Source organism: Hyposmocoma kahamanoa, unplaced genomic scaffold (assembly GCF_003589595.1).
Source record: "Hyposmocoma kahamanoa isolate Upper Pololo Valley unplaced genomic scaffold, ASM358959v1 78, whole genome shotgun sequence".
NCBI classification, from domain to species: domain Eukaryota; kingdom Metazoa; phylum Arthropoda; class Insecta; order Lepidoptera; family Cosmopterigidae; genus Hyposmocoma; species Hyposmocoma kahamanoa.
Genome location: NW_020653945.1, coordinates 15,482,514 through 15,508,806, shown reverse-complemented (window position 1 = coordinate 15,508,806; position 26,293 = coordinate 15,482,514). Strand labels below are relative to the sequence as shown.

The following is a 26,293-nucleotide window of genomic DNA, read 5'->3' as shown; positions in this document are numbered from 1 at the left end:
CCACTACCACCACTACCACCACTACCACCACTACCACCACTGCCACCACTACCACTTCCTCTGTTGTTTTGTTTATATGCGTGTCTGTGCTTGTGTAATAAAAAAAATATTTTAAGGAAGTTTTTGAAGGCAAGCGGTCGTTCTTTTCTTTTTAAATAGAGGATGAAAATAGTGCCCGAGGTGAAAATAATGTTACTAATCCTTCGCCTGTGGAAAAACATATTTTGTTAGAATTTATTAAATTGTGGGATACGTGTTCAGAACCATGAAAATATTTAACATACATTTAACTACATATACAATAAATTGTGAAAAAGAATAAATACTACAACTTTTTCTTTCCATCCATTTTATGATTCTTGCATACGAATTAAGCTTCTGCGCGCTTACTACTTGCTACTCAATATTCAATATGAAAAATATTGACAAAAATAATAATAATAATATTACACAGTGTGCAACTAGCAATAGAATAGCCATAGACTATAGAATAGAAGACAGTGTCCAACCGGAAAGTCCCGCTGAAGTCCCGCGGAGAATGCTGTTATTTCTTTTTGTCACGTTTTATGTCACGATTTGACGTTTGTTAATTAAAAACTAGGATGTGGATCATAAGTTATTTATTCGCTAAATAAAGCGAAGTATAATTTTAATATGACCTTAAGATCGTTACTTCAATATTTTCAAAATGGTTGAATAACTCAAAATATTTTATAAAATTAATATAATCGATAAATTGAATATATGTGATCATCGTGAAAAAAAATCAAATTAAAATAGAAATAAATTGTAAATTTGTAAAAAATAATGTATGGAATGTAATTACATTCTTAACTAGACTGGATGTAGCTTATTTTTTTTACGAATTTGTACTGTGAAAGACGGCATATTTCATTGCGCACTATCGCGATAAACTCGATAGTACACTATGAAAAAAAAAGGCTTTAACAGTTATTTTTGATATAAGTGCGGAAAGTTAGTCATTATTCACGAGTCTCAAGGCTTCTTGGCCCGAGCCAGAGGCGAGGGTCAAGACGTGAGACAAGTGAAAATAACAAATCCGCACGTGTATCAAACGACGTTTTTTAATACATTTGCGAAAAAACTACATTGAAAGTAAAATAAAACAGTATTTAAACAAAACTCATTTTCTGCTAGTAAATTAAAACAATGAAATACAACCACTGCAACCATTAGTTAAAGGTCTATGGAAATCTAGTTCTAACGTGCTGTTTTTGTTTATTTTCTGTAATATCGTCTGTAACCACTTTTCTTATTATGAAGTCCTCGTACTTTTGTTTAAACTTCTTTAGGAACCCGTGCACGGTAGTGAGATACAATTTATCTGTAATGCATAGAACAAATAAATAAATTACATAATAATCTCGCCTGTCACCCATTCAGGGTTAGGCAGAGACTATGGACCTCCACTCGATACGTTCATTATATAGTATTTGTAAATAAATATAAGTTTTAATGACGAATGACTTATGTACGTCACAAAGCACATAAATATTAAATAAATATACAACTTCTTTAGTTCTATGTTTAAGATTTAAAACAACAGTAAATTAAAAAAAAACTGGAAAAGTAAAAAGCACTAGTGCGAGAAATCCAACTTTCCGCACGATTTGTAGTGCGAAAAATACCACGTTTTGAGCAACTGTATTAAAAAAGTAGTATTTATTGCGCGATGGTGTTTTTTACCAAAATTGCCACAATGATAGCTGGCCTCTGGTAGAAGATGGTACCCCAAGAAGAAGAAGGTATTTTTTATTTGTCACTTTGGCAGAGAGGACTGCTTATGAATGGCGCGTCCCTTGATGTAGCTCCAAGATGTATTTATATTATTATTTTCAAGTATTCTCAAAGCACTTGCTGTGGCTGTGATAAAAAATATCGAATTGATGATATCTAAGAATAAATGTCGACAACATTTATCGACTGTGTTATGAAAATATACCGACATTTTAATATATCGATATTTTGTACGCAGCCCTAATATCAATAAATGTCAAATCAGCTAGCAGCTTCAGTCAAGTAAAAAACGTCAAAACAAATTTCTTTTTGCGTTATGTTTTCCTCATACAATACAAATTGAAATTTGTACAATTACCAGCATAACAGACTACTACACAACTTCAAAGAAGTAAGTGTAAAGATAAAATAAATAAAAAGATAGCTTGTCTTGCTTAATTTCGATAAGTGGATGTAACATTATGCCATTCTCACAATTCTCGTGTAATTCACACTTTGTAAAATATTTCATCCGCTCTGTGGATCGAAGTCAACGAATTAAATAGGTGCTTAGCTAAATAATATTTCAAGATAGATTTTAAAAATAATATGATAACGGTCATGTAGAGGACGATTCTTATTTTAATACTTTATTTTTCGTACTTTTTACTTATGTATTATTGTGAAATAATTAGGATATCCATTTACCCTTAATTTTGCTTCTGTTAAGGCCCATTGGAGAAAGTTTATCGCACGTTTCGTGACGAAAAATCTTACGCGATTATCGCAAGCAATAATCGCCATAAGATTCATTCAAGTATCAAAATGTTTACATACTGGCAAGAACTAAAATCTCGCCTATGATTATTGATTATAAGTCATACGAGATTCGCAAGTAGCTGAATCGCCACCTCGATTGTTTACACAGAGGAACTACTAGCAAGGAGATTCTTTCGTATGAGTCCTGGACTTGTCTGAACTTGATCTCGTATGACATTTTTTCAAGTTCACACAATTATCATACAAATTGGTTCATACTGTTGTGATTGCGAGAATTGCCATTCGAGTTCAGTGTTTACTGCAATATTGATTATGGATATATTAAAATGACACAAAAATCTTTCAAATTTGGAACTACTGATAATATTAAGTACATTGAACTTATTAGCTGACCATACAACAGAACTGGGAATGAAATATTAGTCACAAAATTATCCGCAATGTTGTCAAAGAATAATTACTGTAGACATTGCATTAGAATATGATTGCAAAACTATAGTTACTTTTAAAAATGCCTCAGGTTAAACGACATTTTGAGCAATATTCTGATGGTAAGTATTGACAATATGTGCTAATGAGGTGCAAATGTTGGAACAGTCTTGGTCCCACACCACTTTAGTGTTCATTGCATAAGCAATGTGTCCACAATAATGACAAAGGCTTATATTTAAGATTTGGATGTGTTGTTCTTTGTGATGCATGGACTACATTTTTGGGAGCTAGAGTCTAAATATTAATATAAATATTTATGGAACTGAAATGATCATGATATTGAAATAAGTAAATTTTTTGTTTTCATTAATGATGACTCCAAAAATGGAAATAGTGATGTTACGATGTCATACAGTACAGACCTAATGTAATTAGGTTTAACAAGTAGTAAATACCCTATTTGTTCATTTTAGGATGGCTACCGCACCTCACCAACCTCGTGAGCGACAACCTCCTCCAGAGCCTCGCGAGCGCCATGCGCCACCACCGCCCCGCCGACCTAATGCACAAGCTCCACCGCCCCCGCGCGAGCGACAGCCGCCACCCCCACCACGGGAACGACAACCTCCTCCTCCCCCTCGAGAGAAGTAATCCATGGAAAGGCAACATAATATCTAATGCACAATACCGTAAAGTTAGGATAAGCAAAGACTACCTTATGAACATTGGCTGTTTTGAAAAGTCTGGATTGAGTAGAAAATTCCGTCAATGTAACTAAAGTAATATCTGAGGGTTGTATGAAGAAAAAAAACCTTATGTCCATATTTTGAAATTTAGATTACAAACATTGCTTTAGAGTACTGAAAATCATGCAATGGTAAAAGACATTAAGTCCTATCGTCGTTTATTTTTATTTACCATATTTTATTTGACTGTAAGATTGATTTTAAATGCTTACATAAGAGTCTCATTCTCTTTAAAACGCTCTGTAGTAAAAAATACTATTTGGCTCTTAAGTTCTTTACTTCTCACCTATACATTTAAATTGCCACACAGCTACAATACCCCATTAATATTGTGTTTTGCTACTTTGTGCAAACAAACAAATAGATACTCAACTGTACTAGCCCATAAAACCTTTAAGCATTTGATTTATGTCAATTGTAGTATCGTGAAATATTAATTAACATACTTAAGAAATAAAAATTGCTACAGAAATGGACACTAACCTGATAATGACACTATTATTGTAAAATATTTATTTCATATTGATAATTGGGCCAAATCAAGGTTGTGGAAAAGTATACTCTAACATTAATAAATTTGGAAATGTATTTTAATGTTTATATTATGTACCTATATAAATTATAAATATGTATGTAGAGATGCTCAATCAATATAACATACCTTAGGCAACAATAGCCAAATCTATATTGTCGATAAATGTACCAAAGGAGCATGTCAAGTTATTCTTATATGATAATATGTACAGTGCTTCTATTTTCTCAATGTCTCTCGGCAATCATCGGATTTCCCAATGCACATGAATATTAATTTCCATGTCCATTAATTATTAGATTTAAAATCTATAATAATTTTAATTTAGAACAATGTCCTTTATAGTTGTTTTGATATCTGTGTGATTTATACAGAGCTGTAAAACTATTTCCCAGTTTTTAATAACAGTTACTTCATGTCATTAAGCAAGTTACCAAAAATATAAAGAAAATTAAGTGTGCTTTTTTATATAACTAAAAATGAATATTTTTCCAGTTATTAATAATTTCAATTCAGTCCGTATCTCAACGCATTTTTTTCATTTGACTCAGCTATATTAGTATGTCGCCATCGATGGTGTAATCAGTTTCCACGCTGCTTGAACAGGTATTAATTTTAGGATTGTAAATAATAAAAACGATAATGATAACAATAATAATTGTAATAAATAAAAAATGTAATAGCAACTCTATATACTTCCAAGTCGACTGAAAGCGTCCGGTCTGTACCAAAGGCAAAGGGCAACTGAATAAAACCTAACGACAGCTGAAACACGAAGTTTGCCGAGGGACATTGAGAAAATAGAAGCACTGTATATAAATATTCTCTACAATTTATTATTGTGTTGCCAAAAATATATATTTTGTTCAAAAATTTGTGTTTCAATATTTAGCCTGGCGTATTTTTAGTGATTTGATCTTTGTGAAGAATTTATTGTTACTCAGTACAAAGAATTTATTGTAACTCAGTACCTATTACTATTTCTTATGATTCTATGATCCTGTATAGTTAACGGTAAAATTTTCAAATAGGTACAAGTGTCAAGTAAGAATTCCAGAAATTGTCTTACTTAAAAAATTTACAAACTTTAAAAATTGTGCTTACAACAATAGTATATAAGGTCTTTGGCCTACAATTTACATATTTCTGTTCAATAAAGATTTACACTTGGCAGGTACACAATTTACAAAGGAGAAGGGTCTTTGACCTAGTCCCGACGCAAACGAAAATTTTATCTCGGAATTTTACTTATGTTAGATATGTAAATTCTACATAATTTTTGTTTTCTATATCAGTGGCTAACATGTCAATATTGCCGTTTTCGTCACATTTGCACGTAAATAATATGATTGCGTGCAGGCTAATTTGACTATAATAATAACGCACACACTCAACATAGCCCCGCACTAGGGAAACCCTATGTCGCGGGTGCCATGGACACACATAGGCAAGCACAAATGACACCAAAACTCACGAGAGAAATAAATGTAGACCATACAAATATTTCTCCCGGCCCGGGAATAAAAAACTGGGATCTCTGCGTTGCAGTCTGGCATGGTAACCGTTAGGCCACGGAGGCAGTTAAAATTAATATTTAATAATGCTCCAATTAAAACTCTCTGGCCATTTTTTCTTCTCATTACCGACCATACCAATAATACTATTTACGTGCAAGTGTGATGAAAAGCATCGTACGTTTCACGGGCGCTACGGGCATTACGAGCCTAGATTCCGAAAGCCCTGTCATCGAATTCGGGCTTCTAATAGAGTATCGTTCGTAATTCCTTACTTACCGCCCGTAGTACACAATGTACTATTGTTTTTACTCAGGTGTAATAAATAAGGGTTGTATAATAAGGTAGTATAATCATATATAAACAAAAGCCTACAGATTTTATTGTTCAAAAATATTATAAGGAAGTATAAAGTGATCAATCAAGGTAGAAATAATATAGTAAAATAAAGAACAAGTTGGAAATGAATTTTCTTTTAGTTTACAATATATTCTTCAAATTAATTTTCTACGTCTACTAATAACACACCCAGTGCGGGGTGGTCAAATCAAAGGATTACGCCTGAGCAAAAACAAAAGGCAATGTTAGCCACAGATGTCGAAAACAAAACCAGAAATTCTGTACCTACAGGCATTGACTTACAAAAAGTCAATGCCTGTAGGTGTATATAAGGTGTGTATAATAGTTTCATTTCCTATGTGTAACAATCGCGAAAACCTAAGAACTCGATAAGATCATTTGTCTTTAACCATTCGGAAACATTATTTATTAATAATTTTGGCTTGGGTACAAGTCCTTTGAGCCATGTTTTCGTTTAATTATGTTTCTGTAAATATGGCCGCCACAAAGAGGATAGGCAATTTGAGGCGGCGTGCTTGGATTGACTCGGGATTCCTTAGAACGGGCCGAAACGGGTATTTTAGTTCGAGATTCGTATAATTTCGCATTTTAATCTTCGATTAAGGCACATTGGCACTATCCTATCCCACTTTAAACTAGATTTCACAAAATAATTGAAAGTCAAAATAAAAACGACACTTTTCCCTCCAAAAGGTCCAGAGCGAATCCCATTTGGAAACATTTTGTCTACGTTTTAAAGAGTACTGGCAGGTAAGACAAAACGTTCTAAATTTGAAAAATAAATTAATTTAAAAATTATTCGATTGGAATGGAAAGATTTTTAGCGTTTTGTGTGATTAAATGTTGTATTGTTTATTAAAAAAATACTGTTTTAAATGATGGATTGCCAAATTGTTAAAATTAGTTTTTCATGGCAAATTTGATATCGTATTAAGGCAGAAAATATACTAATCGCTGGTAACATAGTGACACTTCTTAAAGAAGGCACAGATTACTTAACGTTATTAACTTAAGTTACATGAAAACGAAGAAGAAGAAGCTTTAATCAATGTTATGGGTCAGTACATAAATATCGTTTGTCGGAACGGTTTGCTGTCAGTAGTTCTACGTTCAGATGACCCACGATTGCAGTTTCAGAAAAAAAAACGATGACGACGAATATGAGCCAAGCTTTACAAAATCGGAAGTATACCTACACAAACATCAAAAACATTTTACTGATGACTCACACTGGCGCCGAGTCGAAGCGTCGCGACGCGTCATGTTTTTCGCCTATAGCATATTCATCTATATTTTCCAATTATTAAGGTACAAAATTGACCAGCCATTCTGACGTCAGGATGGCTGGTCGCCTCTTTGTTCAGCATGAAGGGAGCAGATTTTCCAGAACTGTGTATTACCAATAATTGCTACCTATTTGCTACCTTCACGAATTAAAGGTATACGCTTCATATATACATAAGTTAAAAAATATAACCGATTGAAAATTTTACGAAGAAGTGCCTGATCAAATTAAAAAAAGCAAAAGTTTTTAGTGCTTCATTGCCATAATACAAAGGGCAGGGCGTTGGTACCTATTTCTGCCGCCAAATAGTAAATGTAATATCAGCATTACTGTGTTCCGGTTTCGAAGGGTAAGGGTGCTGGTGAAATTACAGGCACATAAGACTTGTCAACATAAGCCTCAGGGTGACGGGCGCAGTGGCAGTGCCCCTCAGATCTTTGCAATTTAAAGCTCAGAGTGCCACTGCAACTGTTATGGACAGGCGTGTAGCTTCCCATCAGGCACACGATTTGTCCATCCAGTCACTGGATATTATAAAAAAGAGAATAAATGAACAAAAAAAATAATTATAAGGATTGAGAAGTTGACAATATTCTAAAATCAATATGTATGTGTAAAAAAATTACGTACATTCTATGTTTTGCCTACTTAAGTGCCTACCTATTTACTATATTTACGAAATTGATGCCCTACACAGGCGGAGGAAAAAAAATGTATTGTTATTAACAGAAAATCTAACTGACTAAAAAAACAATGGCAGTTATTGATAAGTATTAGTACCTAATCACAGCTTATCTGTTTCCCTTGCGTGGGAGAAGGAAGTCCTATTGCGTTTTACTCTCGATAAATCCAGTTACTAGCTGTAACTGTGACGAAAATGACTTCTATAATTTTCTTTACTATTTTGCTCCTGATCCATCAAGTAGTCCCGCGGTCATTGGTGCCCGCGGAAGTTAAAAAAGAGATGTTAGAGAAGAGTGGTGTAGTGATACAAAGCGAATTAACTGAGGATTCTCCTCAATGGCTGGTGCAAGATACTTACTGTCCAGAAGGTTATTTGAGGGATTTCTTAGGAGTGTGCCGTGAAGTTTGGTAAATTGGAGAACCGATTAACATTTACGACAAAAGTATTTATTTACCTACCTTTGAGTCGAAAACAAGTGTTTTGTAACAATCTGTATCTACGGATTAAACTATCAGCGTCGTGTTTTGGAACCTTACTTTCTTATTTCCTCACCAATTTGTATACCAAAATGATAATAATTGCAGGTACTTAAGTATTTTGCGTGCACTTAAAAATATAATAGTTTATCTACATTGCGCCTTTTTATTTTGAAATATTGTTGGTTACAGCAATTAATTAAGTATTTACGGAATAAATAGAATCAAGTAACAAATTTAATGAATGGAATATATTATTTACAACCGTATGTACACTTAAATCAATCTATTAATAAAAAGGGATAAGTTAGCGTGGCAAAAGGGGTGCGATAAATCTCCATGTATCCAGTTTGTCGAGGAAAGGGTTTGCGAAATGGGTGATGCCATGAGAGACGAGTGCCGCGATTGCTCCTTGGAACCTATTCACATAGTCGATGACCACGTCTTCAATCATCGCGTTGAAAATCGCGTCGATATCACCACCGCCGATAACACCCGTCACTCTCGACTGGAAAATATCAATTACGATTATTCGATTAAAAATATAAATACAAACGTCTCCCAAAGTTATACTGTACATAGTCACTATATCTATAATTATAGAGTCTTAAGACTCACACGATAATATTGTTTGTATACAGAAATCACTCGGTTAACAACTATATTACTTACAATACAAAATCTATTTCATCGTAAGAGACATTTCTTATTTTTAACCTAGCTTTTCAAAAAAGGAGGAGGTTCGTTAATTCGACTGTATGTTTCGACTCATCCGTAGAACAAAGGTCTATGTGCAAGACTACTTGTTCTCAGGAGAAACGTACTACCATTTCGTTCATTCTCCTTCACTGTGGATGTCAGATCGACCCTTCTTCGATTTTATATTTCCGAAACGAAATAAGACATATAAATTCTTTAAACACCCTTACATAGGCCTTAGTTTTAATAACGAAATTATGTATTTATTCTCTTCTTGCTGTATAATCACATCGGACTTTGTTCTTTGGATGAGTCGGGCTTTTTTTTTAGGTTTGTTTACGATAATTCAATAATTTGTGGACGGATTTTGATGATTCCTTTAGTTGGAAAGAGAGTACCTCGGTAGTGGTATCATTTAAATTTGAAGAAAATATTCCACCTCAAGGGTGGCACACTAGGTTTCGCGCACTTTTCGGTGACCGATTCCAATAAAACTTGGGAAATAATGTAATTCCACGAACTTTTGAGGTCAGTTTTTTTTAGTACTCTATACTGAGATTATTACCTTGAAGTTTGGCATCTCAAAGGCCGCGTTCGCAATCCTGTCGATAAGTACAGAATTCCCGTCTTCAGACTGTTTCAAGAATAATAGGGCCTTAATTCTGAAATCTTCAATTTCAAATCTGTAATAAAAAAACCAGTTCACTTGTATACGTGTCCTGAGTCCTGAAGTTAATGGAGCTGGAGAATATGAAAGAAAATTATAAATAGAAATACTAAGCCTAACGTTGTTGGCGAAACCAAGGCTCCAAGACTTGCTAGGCTCTGCCACGTAGTGAGGATGGAAGAAGTTCGTTCAGCAGATCTGATTGCCTTGCATATACGACAACAAGAACAACGTCTGCAGGCAGACAGCGCACAGCCCGGACAATGTGAATTTGCACAGAGACTAGGTAAAGTTTCCAACGATTGATTATTAATGGCTGGCCAAACTTTGCAGTTAACACCGCCCACATTTAGTACTCGTCGATTTAGCAGTAGGTATACTGTACATATAGTACCTGATATAAACCAGTTTATACCATGACGACTTTGCAAATTCTTCATAAATGTTATAGGTACTCTTGTTCAATATGGTATTATGTAATGTCTACCTATTGTGTTTCACTGATTATTTGCCATTATTGTTACAAGTAGATTGATTGCAACAGGTTGGTTTTTTGCTCTACAGCTACTTGTGAGTGAAAATGTTGTAGGTACTTACTCAGCTTTACCATTTCCGAACAGAGGTATGGCATGCAACAGGTTCCCCGTTAGATCGTAATGCTCTGTTGAAAAATAGATATTTTAAAAAACTTGTGAAGATTATCTGTTCCAATACAAAATTTAGGAAATGTTTATTGTATCACAGTTCTACAAACAGATATTACTAATCTATCAGCTTTCATAAATTGATTAAACGAAAAAGTTGCACCTAATATGTTTAAAACCTACAGTAGGTAGTTTTATTTACAATTGAAAATAAGCCATCAGCACATACCAGAAGATATGTCTAACTTGGGAAATGTGAAGTCGACGTCAAACGTGAGATCACGTAGATTGAGATCGCTCTTGTGCACCACAAAGCCGCCAAAACCAGTCGCCAAGGCATTCTTCAATGTCATGTCTAAGCTGATGAGGAAATACAATAATGTTTGGTAATTTTATTAACATTGTAATAATAATAACGCACATGTGTTTTAGTCCCACACTAGGGAAACCCTGTATCGCGGGTGCCATGGACATACACATAGACAACTACAAATTACACCCAAACTCATGAGAAAATTAAATGTAGGTCATACAAATATATTTCGCGGCCCGGGAATCGAATCCAGGATGGTAATCGATAGGCTTCCGTGGCCGAACCATGCCAGTATGATTATACTCGAAGTATGTTTCAAACATATCGTCGCCTTACTTTGTCAAACTCGTATCTTAAAGCACAAAGTTACTGAAATGCAAAAATTGTATATACGAATTTTACTGGTTGATTTCACATACCTAACATTTTTCCTTCATATTCACACACTGGCTTTTACCTATTCGTAAAGTAATGCATCCAAATGAACCCTCTTGATAAGAAATTTAAAATAAATAGAAAATTTTGCCGTCTCCAAAAATAATCACTCTTTATAAAATACGAGTTTGAGAAAGTAAGGCGACGATATCATAAATTTCTTATCTGTGAACATTGACTTACAAATAAATGGACGACGGGTGTAATACAAAAACCACGAAAAAAATGTCCCAAGTCAACCTATTCGAAATTTAAATTGTTATGTCATCGCAGTATCGCGCTGTCAGTAGAACAAATGAAGACTAAAGCGGAGTGTCGCGCTCTGTATACGATTTTAGCGCCTTACAAGTGCGGACACTTTTTAGCGCGGACCCGACGTCCATATAATTGTAAGTCAATGTCTGTGAATATGTTATTATTGCTTATTTTTAACATCAAATTCGATTTTATTATTACATTCAAATTCCGAACATATCTAAAAAACAATTTGATTCGACCTCAATTCTAATATCAGTCGAGATGAAGTTTTATTCGAAATGAAATGTCAATAGCAAACAATTTTGTCAAATTTCACACGTTACTTGATATCGAATGATATAAGAGTTAGGGCCGACTCTAGTTTGTCTATGAATTAAAAATAAAACTACGGTTGTGTGACATGCGTGAGAAAAGTTTTTATTTGTCATTTCGCCAGTCGTAACATGTGGTCATAGATTTAGTATTAGGGTATTTAGGGTACATAAATACTAAATCTATGCATGTGGTTCCTGAACACATCATAGAGAGCTTTTAATATGTGTATCATATGTGTATAGATAAAGTACATCATTAGGCATTAAAACACACGTGTGATGTTTTTATGATTCCCACACTCGTATTTGAATGCTTTTCATTATATTGTAACAGTCACAAAAACTACTAACTCATAAAACATAATAAAAAAAATTGAAAGTTTTGGAATTTCACCCAGAAGGCATACTTTTAACTAGAATTCTTGCTTTAAATTAACATTAATTGCATTACTTTTTTATGCAATTTACATTCCATAATGAACTTCATGTCAATTGACTAACGTACAATAACGTGCTGCGGGAATACCTTCCCGAAACCACCCGAGACAGCGCGAAAATTTTTTGGAAGATGCGCAACCTGTTTTTGGCTCGTATGTACCTTACGCAAATGTCAAAAAGTACGTACATACATGCTATGTTTAAATTAGTTTCTATTCCGTTCCACACCAATGAAACTTGAGACTAAGGCCCGGCACCCATTGGCAGGACAGTATGGGAAGGGGTCCTACTACGGCATCCCTACATGCACGCGCAGACTATGGCAAATATGCAAGCAGTTTAGTAGCAGTAGAGCTCCTTGTGAAAGAGTTCGTCCAGGGAGAACTGCCACCTTACCTATTTCTGCCGCCAAGCAGTAATGTTAGCATTACTACGTTCCGGTTTTCAAGGATATGGATGCTGGTGAAATTACAGGCATATGGGACTTGTCAACTTATGTCTCAGGGTGACGGGCGCAGTGGCATCTTTGCAATTTAAAGGTCTGAGTGGCACTGCAACTGTTATGGACAGGCGTGTAGCTTACCATCAGGCGCACGAATTGTTCGTCCCGTCATTTCAAGTGATATTATAAAATAAAGTATATCCTTAGACATGCCGAAGCATACAGTCGCGTCATCGTGCTTACAGTTAGCCTTTAATTAGATACGTTGTTTTGAGTTGTAACGTTAAAAGCCTGCCGAAACATCCTGAAAGTTACCGGGGCGTTCCGGCGGTTGCCATGCCGTCTCGGTATCCCTAAGCTTGTCGCAGCTTTGTTTTCCTACCTACGACAATAACTGTCATTGAAATTTCAACTATAACGTCATAACATTAAAGTATATTACTATTCGTCACATAAAAATCCCCTGTCGCGCCGTCCTGTTAGTGGGCACCGAGCCTGAAATTTTCACTTATTAAAAATTCGGCCGAACTTGTCCAGCAGGCAGATACTTACTTGATAATTCCAGCCGGCAAATAGAAATGGTAGGATTCAAGTTCAAGAGGATCTAGAACCGGAATGCCGAAGACGGATGAACCATTGGTGATTATGTATCGCAAGAACGCGATCAGTTGGCGTACCAGAGCGTTCACCAATATATTTCGCTGTTCCGGAGTTAAATCTTCGAGTACTGTCGACAGCCAATCTGCTGTGAGATGATTTCTTGTCACGAAATGTATTGTAAATAGTACTAGTAAGCAAGAGATTTCCATAGGTACAAATTTAGTAACTAAATCGATTTATACGCTAGATTAAATTACATAGCTTCAGGTAGGTTTTGTTTAGTTCTGCATGGGGAAACTTGATTCATTCTTTTCAGGTGTTATGTTTGATATCTGTAGCTGCACTTTATTATTGATAGTCTTACTTACCATTATTGACGACTTCCACTTTATGGTTTTCGACTTTGGGTGCTGCGGCCGCAATGGCGCACAGCATTAACACCAGCGCAATTTTCATCCTAAAATTTAAAAACAATCTTGCACTTTATATGGTTTTTTTATCACTTGTTTGATTTTTATTACTTTTTATTTTCATATAGGAGCTAAGTGAAAACATTGTTTAAGGCGACAGTTGTGATTGTAACGAAATAGCAATTACGGCAATATTTAGCTGAACTACTGACCGTGAAATATTGGTTTATACTTGGTTACATAGGTTATATTACTAAGCGTGATACTGAACGACATAGGGTATATCTTGTATTGTGAAACTATTTTTTTTTCGGATATGTACTGCGTAAATATATTTGTTTTTTTCGAACAAAGCAACGTTTCGGGCCCTTTACAGGTCACATGGATACGGCTGACTGGCAGCAGTTTGACCGTGGAAACTGTAAAGGGACTGAAACGTTGTTTTGTATGAAAACAAAAAAATGCGATTTAGATTCGAAAAAAATAGTTTCATTTTCTATGTATAATAATCGCGAAAATCTACTTGAACTTGATATAAATGAATTTTGTTTTTCTATTACATTTTTAAACTGTAATCTGATTGGAAAACTGATACAATTACGGGTAATGTATATACAAACAGTTGAAAATTGCGTCCGCACTCTAGATTTTGTATCATTATGTTACTGTGCAATTATTTTGTACTAAGTATAACATTTTTGTAGAAAAGGTAATGATTCATATGCGTATATAAACCTGGTTTTATACCATAACTTATTTAAATATCGTCCGGGATATAGCAGTGATTCTACTGGTGCATTACAAAAAAAAAAATGTGTTTATAACCATTGAAAGCATTGAATTAATTTCTTCCTGACGGAAATTTTCAGTCGTAAGTGCCGAGGTAAAACATTTTTTGTTACGTCCCCGAAATTTTAAGATAAATAAAATTTAAAAATTTTTGAGTATCGTCATTTTATGATTTATTTATAATTAGATCAAGCTGCTTAAAATAATCTTATCTGACCGTTTTCTGCAATTTGCAATAGTTGATGTTTTTCAATATTTTTAATTCGTCTGGCATTGATTCCTTTGGGTTTAAGGCCACTGAAATGGGCAATTTTCAGGTTAGTTTTGTCTACCTAATTTCTGTGGCAATTTTTTTAATTTACGTATTCCAGTAAATTTTTGTGAAATATTGAAAAATATTTCAGGTTATTACTCTAATATTAGGGGTTAAAGTATGAAATTGCCGTTTTATTGCAATAGGTTCTTTGAATTTTCATAGAATCTTCATGGTTTGAGGTTTTCGAATGAAACTTTTTTCAAATGGTTTCCGTGAATTTTTTTTTTTTTAATTTGAAACATTTGAATATCGACTTTCAATTGTTTTTGTTATTCAATTTAGACAAGAAAGATGGATACTGCGAAAATTCGAGTGATTTTTGAATACGAGTTCCGACGCGGAACTAACGCGGCAGAAACAGCCCGCAATATCAATGCTGCGTTTGGAGAGGGGTCTACTAATGAACGCACCGTGCGATTTTGGTTTAAACGCTTTCGTGATGGAAATTTCGACTTAAAGAACGAGCCACGAGGAAGACCGCCCACACAGGTGAATAACGATGAATTAAGAGATATAGTGGAAGCCGATCCTAGTCAAACTACCCAGGAATTAGCGGCATGGTTTAACGTTACCTTACCCACAATATTGACTCACTTGCGTCAAATCAATAAAATAAAAAAATACGAAAAATGGGTGCCTCATGATTTGACTGATATGCAGAAAGAAACGCGTGTTGAAACTTGTGTTGCCTTGTTGAACCGGTACAGAAATGAAGGAATATTGGATCGAATTGTAACATGTGATGAAAAGTGGATTCTTTATGATAACCGGAAAAGAAAAATGCAATGGCTGACCCCAGGTCAAATGCCACAACAGTGTCCTAAAGCAAAACTTACCAATAAAAAGGTAATGGTAACTGTTTGGTGGTCTCAGCATGGTGTTATTCACTATAGTTTTCTCCGATCTGGTCAAGCAATAACGGCAGATGTCTATTGTGCCGAACTCCGAACCATGTTGACAAAACTAGCAGTAAAACAGCCCCGACTCATGAATCGATCTTCACCATTATTGCTCCACGACAACGCGAGACCTCACACAGCACGAGAAACCATTTTGACCCTGCAGTTAGAAACCATTCGTCATCCTCCGTATTCACCAGACCTTGCTCCAACGGACTACCATTTTTTTTGTGATTTGGACAATTATCTACGTGACAAGAAGTTTTCTTCCCAGGAGGCAGTACAAAATGCTTTCACACAGTTTGTGCAGTCTAGATCGTCGGAGTTCTATCGCAAAGGCCTTAACTTAACCTTCCCATTAGATGGCAGCAATGTATAGGTAATAATGGCAACTATTTTGATTAAATAAATTTGTTAAAAATTTAAAAAATAAACAATTTAGATTTTCAGTACAAATCGGCAATTTCATACTTTAACCCCTATTAATAACACCTCACGATAATATTCTACAATATTTAAATAATAAAAATTGCCATCAAAATTAGGTGAAGAAAACTAACCTGTAAATTAACCGATCAATGTTTGAGGAAGGTTTGAGGTGGATTCGCTCTGGAGCTTTTGGAGGGAAAAGTTTCGTTTTTATTTTGACTTTTAATTATTTTGTGAAATCTAGTTGAAAGTGGAATAGGATAGTGCTATTGTGCCTTAATCGAAGATTAAAACGCGAAATTATACAAATCTCGAACTAGAATACCCGTATCGGCCCGTTTTAAGGAATCCCGAGTCAATCCAAGCACGCCGCCTCAAATTGCCTATCCTCTTTGTGGCGGCCATATTTACAGAAACATAATTAAACTTCATGTTTAGGCTGATGGCTTTGCCAAAGCCTTAATAAATTAAAAAAAAAAATCAATGTTTGACAAGTTTAATGCTGAAGAATTACTTCAATGGAGTTAAATTGTTGTTTATAATGTTAGTGAATCAAACAAGACCTTACAATTTTATAGAAAAATTAAATAATTGCTGTAGTTTTTTTATTCCCTTGGTTCTGAAATTCTCAATATGTAATTAATTTTGATTCCTTCAAAAAGAGTATCTGTTAAAAATGTATGTCTTTAGCTCACCTGATGTTCAATGTGTAACCGTAGGTTGTGTTGTATTTTTGAGAAAAAGATCTTGCCAGTGACATCAAAAGATGTCTTTTATTTCACATATTTTATCACCTCTGAACCGTCACCTGACCTAGAGTCACACGATGTCCATAACGATTTTGGTACTGTAGCGACCTAGAGTTACACGGTTTCTCTAACCCCACCTCTCACCATTAAAAAAAAATTACAAAAACACTATAAAAAGTTTTTTTTTACCAAAATCGTTCGTTAGGGACACGTGTTTCTCGCGTGTTTCTAGAATGCGTGATGGGTTAAATAGACGTTTAGTTCATCTATTATAGAAAACGAGATTTCCGTCGTCCTTTCTTTTTATATTCTTTATATAGTTTACGTCAAAAACATATATTAGGGAAATCCAGATGCAGATATTGGTATTAACCACTTTTAACACATTCACTTCATCTCGCACCTACCTGATAATCTTCGCTGTCCAACAGTCACTACGTTTTTTTGTCACTTTCCGTATATAAATCAAGTCATAATCATAGTTGATCAGTGATTAAACATGTCAAAAAATGACAAATTGTCGATACAGGCGTAATTACTACCGTAATCATCTGTCGATAATTACCGACGTAGGGAATGTAAGGGAATGTGTTTACTCTATCCTACATAACATTGACATTGTCACTAAAATACGAGTACAATATTTGCCTCGGTTTAATGACTGCGGAATCAAATCAAAATAATCCTCGCATAAGTTGTTTTTTAGATTTGTTATTGTGATAAGATCTATATTTATCTACAGCTGGATGGTTATTATATTTAATACAATAGATATTTTACATAAAATTCGTTTGTGGTGCAAATTATAATAACTTTAAATTTTTTTGGAAAGCGTATAAATTTATTATCGTAATACACCTATTTACAACCTGATTTGAAATATGAGGTATAAAATACACGCAACATGTTTATACATGATTTACACGCTTTCAGTTACAAATAAATAGCTACGTGTTATTTTCAAAGAATAACGGTAATAATTCTCCAAGACTCGAAGTGCATGAAATATTTATTCAGGATGCCTATGAGATAGCTGCCATAAGACGACGCAAGGTACCCGCTGAAGCGAGTTAGGTAATCCGCCAGAAGATCCTCGATCATGGCGTTGAAAATGTCGTCGAAGTTGTCGTCGAACTGTGTACGGCTCTGAAATTTTATTAAAAAATGATCTCAATTGATATCTTAGATCAGAGTACCTACACAAACTTTTCTATTTCCATCATCCTTATTTAAGGCTGCGTTTCCACCAAAGATGTGTCAGGTAGTGACGGTGTACGAGGAAAAGATCTACCAATAGGATTACTCCATTTTCCTAGGCTCGCTTAGCGCAGTTCTGGTGAAAAAGGGCTAGCCGAGCTAAGTATTTGTACATACCACAAAAGCAAGAGATGTGTGTGATCAATATGGGCGAGGGATGCAGTGGTCTCGAAAGTCAAAATGCGAAATCGGTAGGGTTGCCATGTAAAATATTTGGACCACAAATCGGTAAATAAAAAAATTATAAATTGAACAAATCTCTATATCTTAAGTAGGAATGTTATTTCACTCAGTAAGGTTATGGTAAGTATTTGAACACAAACGTATTCCCCAAATATATTGTTTACACGTCGATCGACGTTTGAGCGGTAGGGAATCCTTTAAAAGGTTAAAAAAATTGGGATGCCAACTTGGATTGTTCAAAATCAGTAAAAAATCGGGAGAAATTCTCTCTTAAAAGAATCATAGAAAAATCGTTTCATTCCGGTATTTCGGTAGAACAAGCGCCAAATCGGGAGAAATGCCTAAAAATCGGTAGGTTCGAGACCCCTGGAGGAATGCGAGTGAGGTACATGAGCGAGCTGGCTGTCGTCGCTTCCTCTCACCCCACCACATTGCACCCCAACCGCGCACAGCTGAAAAGAATACGCTACTCATCCTTCTTCAGTACGCATCCTCACACCGTTTAGCTACCTTGCACAGCTTTAATGGAAATCCTAACACCGTTTCACAGCACCACTATACACATTCACACCGCCTAGCTACAACGCAAATCTCCGGTTAAAAAAAGGTGGACTGCAACCTACTGGCTTTATTTGATTTCATGAGACCCTAATTTTATTCAAACAGTATAGTAAGGAACGATCCTATGAAAAAAAATTCAGTACCACAAGGAGCAAAGTCATCCGTATAACATTACGTAGTAATGTAAAACTAAATGTAGCGTAAATTGGAATGTTTTCTTTGTAAAATTAAAAATAAGGTATTTAATTAATAACTATTGTAACTATAATGAAAAAATAGGATGGTTTGCATTAATATTAGACATAACTTTTTGAAGACTGTACCACCTCAGTCAACTGTGACCATGGGACCTGTAAAGGGCCCGAAACGTCGGTTTGTTTGAAAAATATATACATATACGCGAATTAAATCCGCAAAAACAGTTTCATTTCCTATGTGTAACAATCGCGAAAACCTAAGAACTCGATATTACGTAGTAAATCAAAAAAAATATTAAATGTTCGACTAATTAATTATTAAATTCGTAAGCAAATCAATTACGATTATTTACTAATTATCTCAGCATTAATGCCATTTTTACTTAGAAACAAGTCGGTGTTTTATCAATATCTTCGCGATATGTAATCTTAAAGATCATTAATTATCAGACCTATTTTCAGACAATATTAGCTTAGGGTCAAAGCCATGACTAAATTATGTATGTGTGTGTTATTTCGACTTTACATTTTCGTCAGTATTGCCTATTTTGTGTTGTTTAGATGCCCAAACAATAAAATTCTACATCTTCCAGATACATACACAGTCCATCATTTTCTTCCCATAAACGAATAGAACTTCCAACATAAACAATAACAACCACAATTCAAAATGTACTTACAGTAATTTGCTCTATTGAGAAGTAAGGATTTTCAAATCTGTCAATTAATATTGCTTTCTCGTCTTCTGATTGTTTCAAATAAACTTTGCTACAAAAGTTTAGATTATGGATAGTAAATCTGGAACACAGTTATATTAGAATTAACGTAGACGCATTCTTTAGGATAATAAATATATTAAGATCGATGAATGTAAATGTAAGTCAAAATATATCTACTCACTGTAAAAGTCCCATTCCAGATAATGGGAAAGCATCGTGAAATAGACTTCCTTCCATTTCATAATGTTCTAAAAATACCAAACGTAAGAGAGCAGGTAAAGAGACTTTAGGAAAAATACATGAGATCGTCAATCTTCTCACTCGATCACTTCTAAATGAAGTCGGCAACACTGTCAGCATGGTCAGCATTTTACCCAACTACCACAATGAAATTTTTCATTGTTTAGTATGTTTTTGTTAGTCAAATATCAAATGCTATCTTTTTAAATTACATTCATTTTCGTTTATCACTTATACTTTAGGTATTAAGTTCAATAATGATTTTTGACTATTTGCACCTTTTGTATAATAAGGCCACATTTGCAAAATGACAACTTTTCAGGAGACAGTAAGAGACACTTTTGACGAGTTTGTCTAGGGAAGTACTGCCACCGTACCTGTTTCTGCCGCCAAACAGTAATGTTAGCATTACTGCGTTCCACTTTTTGAAGGATAAGGGTGTTGATGAAATTATAGGCACATGGGATTTGTCAACTTATTTTTTATGCTTAATATGTTTCATGCATTTCGTATTATTTTAATGGCTTTCATGTCATAAAAGCACTTTTGATACATAATTACATAATATGTGGGTTTATTATACCCAATGCCGGTAGACCTATGGTGCAGCGAAGTAAACGGCCTATTGTTTCCCAACATCATTTTGTAATTACACTTAAGACTATTTGTAATCGAATTTTCGATCTCTGGGGAAAATGTAGCTGTAAGTTATCCATTTTGACCGCGTGACTAGTAGAGGGTGCCAAGGTATTGATTGACACCGGGGTGAGTGGCGAGTCTTAACGGTATCCCACGAGCCGGCACCGATGGGTGAGGGTGCATACACAAGTTTTTGTGGGTAGGCTTGCGAGGATACATCGGGCGAGCTTGTATCGCTGGGTGGGTCAACGGAGGAGAGTTGGCGGGATATGCATAAGGCATTTTCCTGTATATATAAAAAAATGGTATTAATTGCATCCGGGCTCTACATGGGCTAGCGCCGGCGCTGATTATCGAACAAGGGTACTAATTGTCGCTAGCAACCGCGTGAATTATTTGAGTACAAAATGTTGCTTGTGACCGCTGTACAATTGCAATGCAAAATTGCGATGTACTCTACGCGGTCATATGCGACAGTATAGGATGTGAGCATTCGTGCGTTCTGTGTTTTTGTGTGAAAATGAGTTTAGTAGAATAACAAACATTACCGGCTTCAAAGTTTAAAAAAGGAAAAGTAATGTCCAAATCAACAGCAACTGCTTCCTTGATAAAATCTGATTTTAGAACTTCAAAATCGCCCAAGCCATTGATAATTCCATGACTTATGTTTGCTTGTAGTCTGAAATTCCAACATTAAATAAATAAATGTAGTCATTCATCACCATTAAATCATGTACCACTCATTTCAGGGTTGGGGTCTCCTTTAAAGATAAATGATATAAAGGAGAATAATACATTTATTTCATATTTTAAAAACCACGTGTGTTAGAGCGATGCCATCAATGCGTTACGTTGACGTTGCGACGCCTGAGCGGTGAAGCTGCGTAGTACATATAAATCAGAACGAAATGCCAGACGGTGCGGTGAAAAGGCGCAAGGTGACGGAACGCGTGCACAGCGGGGGGCCAAGAGATGAAGCGGAGAGGGTGCTGCGGTGCGCAAGTAAGTGGCGTTACGTTAAAACCACCACCGCATTGCTCGTGTGGCACTCGGTGCGTCGAAATTGAAATCATAGCTTTTTTTTCAAGAGTTACATATTTTGCAAATATAGCATTTAATGTTTTTCTAACACAAAGACATTGTTCACATCCTCCTCGCTTCCTGGGGCAGCACACGGGTGGCATCGCTCTTAGCATAACAATGATCTTATGCGTTACATATAAACATCACATATTACAAATTCCCAAGTATGAGGAATGGGGGAGAATTTGACAAAAAATTAACTTATTTCTCATAATAGCCTGCGACCAATGTGACGTAGTTCAGTGGCTGAATACCACCATAGTATATTAAAGTGCATTATGTCTTCGAAGAATTTTGTGAACCTTGTTGAACAAAAGTAGCTGCAGGTGCGATATATAATTTCACCGTTAAAGCCTAAACCTAACTAAACTATACCTAATTACTAAACCTAACTGCTAGTTATTCAGAAACCCCCGGGCGGCGTCGTGGTGAATGCTCACTGATCCCACGGCGCCGACTCAACCGGCGAGAGGGAAACCCGGGGGGGTTTTAGTGGGGTAGGCCCTCCAGTCTGGAGGGAGAGTCCCCACATAACCCCTGAGTCTCCCTGGGCTCAGGGGTATCCATAAAGATTTCCCCCCGTCAAAAAAAAAAAAAAAGTTATTCAGAAACCCGATGGTGCAGGTCGTCTGGTCGATATTGAAGCGGTAAGGTCAAGCTATCACTGCTCGATCATTTTTTCCGTTGCAACAACGTACTCATGTAAGTACATCGTCCCCTCCTACGTAAAGAATCGTAAGCCCAAATTCCAAACTTTACAAGGATATACAGACGGGAATTTGGGTTGTACCGAGCGTTTTAGGTATATAGATCGTTTAAATATTTTGAAAGGATTAAATGAGCGTAACACCTGCTATTCTCAAGATATTGCAATAATATTTGATACGTACTTATCTATTGATGAGTGTTATTAAACTTACACAATAAAGTGATTTATAAAAAAAAAAAAACCTATTTTTGTAACTTACGATAGATTACGTAGAAGCAGTCGATGTGTGTATTTTAACTACCTTTACGTGAATAAAGGCGTTTGCCTTATCCACCAACAAAATATTTTTTATTTAAATGACCGGTTAAACAAATCACAAAGCTTGAAAACCTATGGTCGCATCAAGTGCGACAATCAAATGCATAATTTGTTAATATAATACTAATAAATACCTTTAGTAATTAATTACCTTAGGAAAGTTTCTCGAAAGTAGAATTCCGCATACGGAAACTTATAAGGATCAGTTGGTTGGATATTTTTATCGGAGTCGCCCTTTCTAATAACATTTCTCAACATTTCGAATAAATGTCGCATTATCGAATTCGGTGTGAAGCGTTCACCTTTCCTGACAATAGCATCTGAAATATTACAAACATTAAACTAATATGATAGCGTGCACACTTGAGGTATTTTAATATTTTTATGAGACTAAGTGACGGGATGTACAAGTCGTGGTAAGCGACACGCCTGTTCATATCAGTTGCAATACAACTCACAACCTTAAATCGCAAAGATCTGAAGGGAACTACCATTGTCCCCGTCACCCTTAAACGTAAGCTGACAAATCCCATGTAATTTAACCAGCACCTTACACATCAAAATTGGAACACAGTAATGCGCACATTACTTCTTGGCAGTAGAAATAGATAAGGTGGCAGTACTTCCCTGGACGAACTCTTTCACGAGGAGTTCTATTCCTATTGGTATTTGTTTATAGATAATTTGTTCGATATTCTTTGACTATAAACAATTTCACGATAGATACACACCTTTGCCTCTAAATTTGCATATGTAAAGCTAGCTATATAATAACTATGCTCGAACTGAACCAGAACCAACCAATCACAGAAAAATATACGAAACTCTTTGTTAATTATACCATCATGCTACTTAAACATTTACGCTACTTACCATTAGTAGACACTGTATGAACGGCAATCAACAAAACCACCAAAAAGAGCTTCATTATGATTTAAAGTGATTGTAAAGGATGATATCTACTAGAAGAAAAGAACACAATTAAACCCGAATCTTTGGCCATGATGTATTTAGGTTCATTAAGGTAAACTTTATCAGTTATTTCGAAAGCAGGATTTTCTTATCAATGTGTGGCATTCTATTAATTCCCATATTTGAATGTACTTTGTGTTGTTATCTATGTGCTGTTTACTTTTATTGACTAATTAGTACATAATATCACACAAAAGTCAACCTATGACGTACTTATGTCAGAATTTTGAATCTAGATGGTTGCGTAGGTAAGCCATAATGGATGCTCTAAGATACCTGACTTATGCCGACTACTCGGTTCCGAGTAGATCAGTGAGAAGAAAGATGTTAAACCTTTGACCAGTGAGTCGTAAAATTAAATAATATTATATGCTTTAGCCCATTTGATCTTTAATTACATTGCATAAATACAAATTTTAGTAAAACCCTGAAATGCCTTTGAATCCGTAAGAAGGCTCTCATTACTATAAAGTCGGTTATTGGGGATTGAGTCAGGTCTTTTTTTCGTATATGAGATCATAGGTGTCAGATATCTTAGGGCACCGACTGTACCTGCATTTACTATCCCAACCCATTGGAATTGCATCAATTCCAACAAACGCATTTGTATAAGGTGTGAATAGAGCTGAATCGTTTGTTGTCAGCACGCAGTATAGTTTCGGTATTGTATTATTTGGAATCTACGTGTAGATCCAATGTGAAACGTTTAATTCAATTAGTTTTCCCATAGCGATAAAAGAGAACCGTACAATGATGGAGCCTTTAAATGTATATAGGAAGGAACCCAGGTCCTTGACCTGATTTAGATAAACGAATCAAATGTTACAGAAAATACGGGCATTTAGAAACCACGAATAGAACAATTATACATCTACTCTGCTCTCCATATCATAACTAACGTAATCGATATTTTTAGCGAAATTGAGTTATTAACATGTCTGGGATCTACGAAACGAGACCTGCAACTTCCTCTTCGGTTTTTGTATATGTTATTTACTAACTGTTTTATTGTTAAGCAAAATCTGCGTAATTGACATTTTTTACTAAAGTTAACGTGCATATTATATATATGCAATTCTCATATATATTATACCCACTTAAAACCGGATATACATTTGTCAGACGTGTCGTGTCGTGACGTGTTAGAATGGTATCGGTTTCCTTGTATATATTTACACTGTTAATTATTAAAGTGTCGGCAAGGAACTTATTATTATTATTATGAAAGACTGCTGAGTTTAGAAAGGAGAAATTGGCCAATAACTTGGCTGAATAAGGGCTGCGTTTGAACTTCCATATTTGTTTACGTTTAATAGACATGATGCAATTGCATTTCGTAACTCTGAATGCGATACATTCATAAAATGATTATGTCTTCTTACACACGCATATAGATTTAAAAAAACTATGCTATAAAAAATCTTTGTAACTTTTTTATTATACCAATTGGCGGGATGATCAAGTCATCCGTCTGGTGATAAGTGGCACGCTCAAAGCTTTGACTATAGAGTTAAATTATAAAGACTATTCTTTGTATTTGCACTGCCGTTTTGAGCTTTAAATCGCAAAGATCTAAGGGACATTGCAACAGCCTGAGACATAAGTTGACAAGTCCCACTTACCCGTAATTTGACCAGCACCCTCACTCTTCAAAATTGGAACGCAGTAATGCTCAAATTACCGCTTGGCGGTAGAATAGAAACAGGTAGTACCTATTGCCCTGTACGCACTTTTCACAAAGAGCTCTACTGCTAATAAGTACGCAGTATAAAGTTATCCAGTGACAAGACGCAAAAAATCCTGTAACTTATATAATTTTTATTATAAAATAATTGATATAACTTTACATTATGTCTTTATAATTATAAGAATCAAGAGACAATAAAACTACATGTATCTAGTCCTAGCTTTTAGCGGTGATTTATTGCATAATATTATTGTGTTACGATTGACTGCCGCCAGATGTTTGACGGTGATGTAAATATAGTCGACATCCTTTCGTTGCGCTACGTGAGTTAGCGAACAATAATGCACCTTCGAAGTTACAAAGTGTGACTTTTCTCAATTTTTTGTAGCTAGTAGAGTCATTGGAAACTATTACGGCAGGCTAAAGAAAATATACGAATAAACGAAATCATTATTACACATTAATTTATATCTACGGCGATCACATATATTTGTGTATTACACACATAAACTTTAAACTTTTAAATAAATAAATACAATAAATATTCGACAACATTCCATAAGTTGTTGTGATCCCAAAGTAATTATGCAACTAAAGCATTTGTTAAATTTGTATTGAATTGATATTAAATTATTTTTTGTGAAATTACTCCACTAATTTGTTACAATTATTAATGAGTGACGTAATACTTTCATAGATTTCTTATAGATGGCGCTACGGTTAAAAGTCGTTGAAAACCAAATACAAAGATCCGATAACAAGCACATAGAAAGATTCGT

The 26,293-nt window shown here is 35.2% G+C and overlaps 3 protein-coding genes across 3 annotated transcripts; 1 reads left to right on the top strand and 2 right to left on the bottom strand.

The window, feature by feature from the left end:
• Positions 1-3,013: 3,013 nt before the first annotated feature.
• On the top strand, positions 3,014-4,965 carry LOC113232793. Its single transcript, XM_026467588.1, has 2 exons — positions 3,014-3,068; positions 3,423-4,965. The coding sequence occupies exons 1-2, from the start codon at positions 3,029-3,031 to the stop codon at positions 3,725-3,727; spliced, it is 345 nt and encodes a 114-aa protein (XP_026323373.1). The 5' UTR covers positions 3,014-3,028; the 3' UTR covers positions 3,728-4,965.
• Positions 4,966-8,691: 3,726 nt separating this feature from the next.
• On the bottom strand, positions 8,692-17,388 carry LOC113233007. The gene is made up of 7 exons (XM_026467938.1): positions 17,357-17,388; positions 13,726-13,814; positions 13,310-13,502; positions 10,787-10,917; positions 10,511-10,574; positions 9,812-9,929; positions 8,692-9,055 (listed from the first exon to the last, which is right to left on the bottom strand). The coding sequence occupies exons 2-7, from the start codon at positions 13,811-13,813 to the stop codon at positions 8,855-8,857; spliced, it is 795 nt and encodes a 264-aa protein (XP_026323723.1). The 5' UTR covers position 13,814; positions 17,357-17,388; the 3' UTR covers positions 8,692-8,854.
• A 422-nt stretch (positions 17,389-17,810) lies between these two features.
• LOC113233368 lies at positions 17,811-23,928 on the bottom strand. The gene is made up of 6 exons (XM_026468493.1): positions 23,729-23,928; positions 23,007-23,175; positions 21,294-21,424; positions 20,048-20,114; positions 19,828-19,945; positions 17,811-18,095 (listed from the first exon to the last, which is right to left on the bottom strand). Exons 1-6 carry the CDS (start codon positions 23,781-23,783, stop codon positions 17,910-17,912), a joined length of 726 nt encoding a protein of 241 aa, XP_026324278.1. The 5' UTR covers positions 23,784-23,928; the 3' UTR covers positions 17,811-17,909.
• Positions 23,929-26,293: the final 2,365 nt, after the last annotated feature.